At 41.0% G+C, this 3,409-nt stretch overlaps 1 protein-coding gene across 3 annotated transcripts in view; it reads left to right on the top strand.

Moving 5' to 3' along the window:
• Positions 1–140: 140 nt before the first annotated feature.
• Cntrl (centriolin) overlaps positions 141–3,409 on the top strand; it is an 87,234-nt gene continuing 83,965 nt past the window's right edge. For all 3 annotated transcript variants that reach the window (XM_013030140.1, XM_013030138.1, XM_013030142.1), the window contains exons 1-2: positions 141–445; positions 2,684–2,934. In XM_013030140.1, the coding sequence (XP_012885594.1) occupies positions 2,715–2,934 (220 nt within the window). In that variant the 5' untranslated portion in view covers positions 141–445; positions 2,684–2,714. The remainder of the gene's footprint in view (positions 446–2,683; positions 2,935–3,409) is intronic.

Below are 3,409 nucleotides of genomic sequence, written 5' to 3'. Positions count from 1 at the left end.
GTGGAGATTGACAGGGGTCGGGGGTGGGGGAGCGCGCAGGGCGGGGGCGTGTGGGTCGGGGGCGGGGGGGGGCGGGTGTCAGGTGAATGAGTGACAGGGATAACGATGCGCGGGGCATCCCGGGAGCACCCAGGGGAAGACCGGCATAGGGAAAGATGACGGGAGGGAGGTGCGCGGAGCGTTTAAAAAGTGATTGCACGGAACACGGAAAAAGTGAAGTAGGGCGTCTAACGTCTCACCGCGGATGACAAAATAGAACTTGAACTCAGAATCCGAGGCCTAGATTGCTGACGATACACCGCCACTTGTATGTGATTCTGCTCTTGTATGGTATGTCTGTGGGGATTGAACTTAGGGCAGCGTGGGAACTGGAGGTGTGGCTCAAAAGCTAAGAGAGAGCGCTGAGTTTTCAAGCTCCGTTCTATAACAGACAGCTTGATCTCTGGTAAGTTATAATCTAGAAGAAAAAGACTTGGTACTTTTGCAAACATTTAATTCCAAGAGTAAAATTGTTTAATAGAAGAGACCCCCCACTTAGCTCAGGGAACATGTTGAATAGGGAGATAGACTCCTGTAACTCTTGACTGTAGAAACCCTGTATTCTTAAGAGTCTTAACACAAGTCTTCACACATAAAAGTTGCTCAATAAAATTAGATATATTAAATGAAAAGCTTGGATGTGGGGAATCTTAGTACAGTGAGTGAGATGGGAGAGGGAATTTGGAATTGATAGAGAAGGACATATGGACTGGTGTATTGCTGTGGGAAGGTAATTAGGTAGACAGTGTAGTTGGGATGAAAAGAAATGGGTGACTGAGTAGTGCGTGGGTCAGTGTGTTGGAATAGATCAGGATATCAGAATATTTGCCGAGAGGAAGCAATTTGGGAAGACAGGGCCGATACAGAGGTTATGGGAAGGGGGTACTAGGAAGAATCAGAGAAATGGGAGTGACTACTATGGTATAAGGAAACGGGGACCAAAACTGGAAACTTGGCAATCAGAATGAGAGAAGGTGGGGAAAGAGGCCCAAGTAGTCAGCACAGAAAGATGAGATGGCTTTAGTTGGAATGTGTTGGTTAGATAAATTTAAGAGATATGGGAATGGGTTTGAAGACAAGACTACAGAAAATTAAAGGTAAGGGTTTTTAAATAAGCAAAGGTCATGGAATGAAAAATCAAGGAAAGTACTGAGATGTGATTAAAGACTATAAAGGAAGTGTGGTAGGGAATATGAAGGTATACAGAGGTGGTCAGCAAGGAGAGATGGAAGATTTGGGGGTATCAAGATCTGCCACATTGAAAATCAGAGAGGAAGATAGAAAACTAGGAATTAGGAAAGGTTAGATAAGAGGTAGAATTTGCCCCCTTACTGTCTGTGATGAGTGGGGCTTTTAGATCAGGTTATTTGGGTCTGTGGGTATCTAGAATTTTATTGCCAGGTTATATGAAGGATTTGGATTATCACAGTATTCCTGTGCTTTCTAGTTGCTCTGTAGACCATCTTTGGGGTCTTTAAAATGTATCTCCAGCTCTTATGCTTGTTTTCTGTCTCTTTTGTTTCTTCATTCATTCTCAACTATCTTCTCCTTGCCTTTGCTTAGTCTTTGTATATCCTAAACTACATTTCCACTTTTTAAATTGCTATTTAAGATTTACTACCTCAAGACTGTAGTCTTTGACATATTATCAGCCATTCTCGAACATTGTAAATCCCAAAGCTCTGTTGACTGAAGTATCTCTCCAATAGTATATCCTACTTATTAAACAGATCATTCTGGTTCTCTGTCTATCATGTAGTGATGAAAGGGGAAGATATGAGAGTATATAGACAGATAAATTAGAAGCTTTTAGTAATTAGACCAAAATAGAGTAGACAAGACTAGAGATCAACAGAAATAGAGATATTTAGGATTTATGATTGAGTGTGTAAATAAGGAAGAGAGAGGTGTTAAGAGTGACTCCCAGGTTTCTGGCTTGTTTCCATGAACATTGGTTAGAGCGTTGCAGGGGGAACAGGTAAGGAGAGACTGAGGGAAGAATCCAAATGGTAAATTGTATTGAGATTAGAATGTTATTCATATGATGCCAATGAAATATCAACTAGTTGGAAAGATCTCAGAGACAGGTCAGATCAAACATAAATACCAGCATTGGGAGTCCTGGTTGTGTTTATATTGAACAAAATGAGATTAAAGAGGAATTAGAAGAAAATTTTGAGGAGTACTGACATTTGAATTAAGACTAAATAGAGGAAAATTAGCCGGCAAAGGTATCCATGGCATGGCTAGTGAGGCAAGTGGGCACTGAGAGAATGTGGTGTCAGCAGCCACAGGCCTGGAAGGAAAAAATCCCATCAATGTTAAAGACTTCTGGTTACCATTATTTCCAGCTTGAGCCTGGACCCTTTATGTGTGTAGACAAGACTTGGTGACTAGTTCAGTCCCATAAACTCAAAAGACATGTCAAGAGACACTTCTCCTTGGAACATGAGTTCATACTGCAGTTCATGGAGGTCTTTGCTCCATAATAAATGATCAGCAATATTTGAAATAGTATCTGCTCCATCAGTTTGGAAAATTCATAGATTCTGAGGTTATAGCTTTAGTCTTAACAGCTCTAGAGATAATAATTTTGACAGCTGTAGAAAAATTAAGTTATTGAATATATTGAAAACTCTTCCAGATTTTGATGGTTACCTGACTCTACTTTTACAATGAAGAAAGGTCCTCAGAAAAGACACACCAAAGCAAAGAAGCCACCATCCTCTCAGTCTCCTCCTGCTCCATCATCTCTTCTGTCCAGTATGAGATCCAGGTCACTTTCACCTTTAATCGGGTCTGAGACTTTGCCTGTTCATTCTGGAGAGAAGTGGTATGAGGAAGTCGAATTTTTAGATGAAAACAGTGTGCTATCGGACTGCCAAGATCATAAAGGTATCACTTTCAATATAATAATTTGTCCACTTGTGTAAGTACAGATAGAGAATACTAGATTGTATTTTTGATCCAAATATAAAACCTATCCTGAACTTGGACTTGTTTTTATTGATAGAAGTGTGTAAGGACAATGAGAGAAACTAAGGTTTTTGAGGGAAGGTTATAGTGTCTGAAAGGATTAGGGGAGAGGAGTTTTTAGAAAGAGGAAGTTATATTTCCTGTGCAAAGAGAGGGCTTTACAGCTCCTAAGTTAAATTTGTCATCTTGATTAGGGAGTTGAACACTTAACGTCAGAGTAAAGTGCCCTCTGTAAAAGTTCCATTATGAAATAGTAGTCACACTTGGGCTATGCCAGTCTGCTTATTCTTTTTTTTTTTTTGGGGTCCAGTCATGGGGCTTGAACTCTGGGCCTGGGCACTGTCCCTCAGCTGTTCAGCTCAAGGCTAGCGCTCTACCACTTGAGCCCAGCGCC

This window comes from Dipodomys ordii, unplaced genomic scaffold (assembly GCF_000151885.1).
Source record: "Dipodomys ordii isolate 6190 unplaced genomic scaffold, Dord_2.0 Scaffold127, whole genome shotgun sequence".
In the NCBI taxonomy this organism is placed as follows: domain Eukaryota; kingdom Metazoa; phylum Chordata; class Mammalia; order Rodentia; family Heteromyidae; genus Dipodomys; species Dipodomys ordii.
This window is presented reverse-complemented; position numbering and strand designations above follow the sequence as displayed.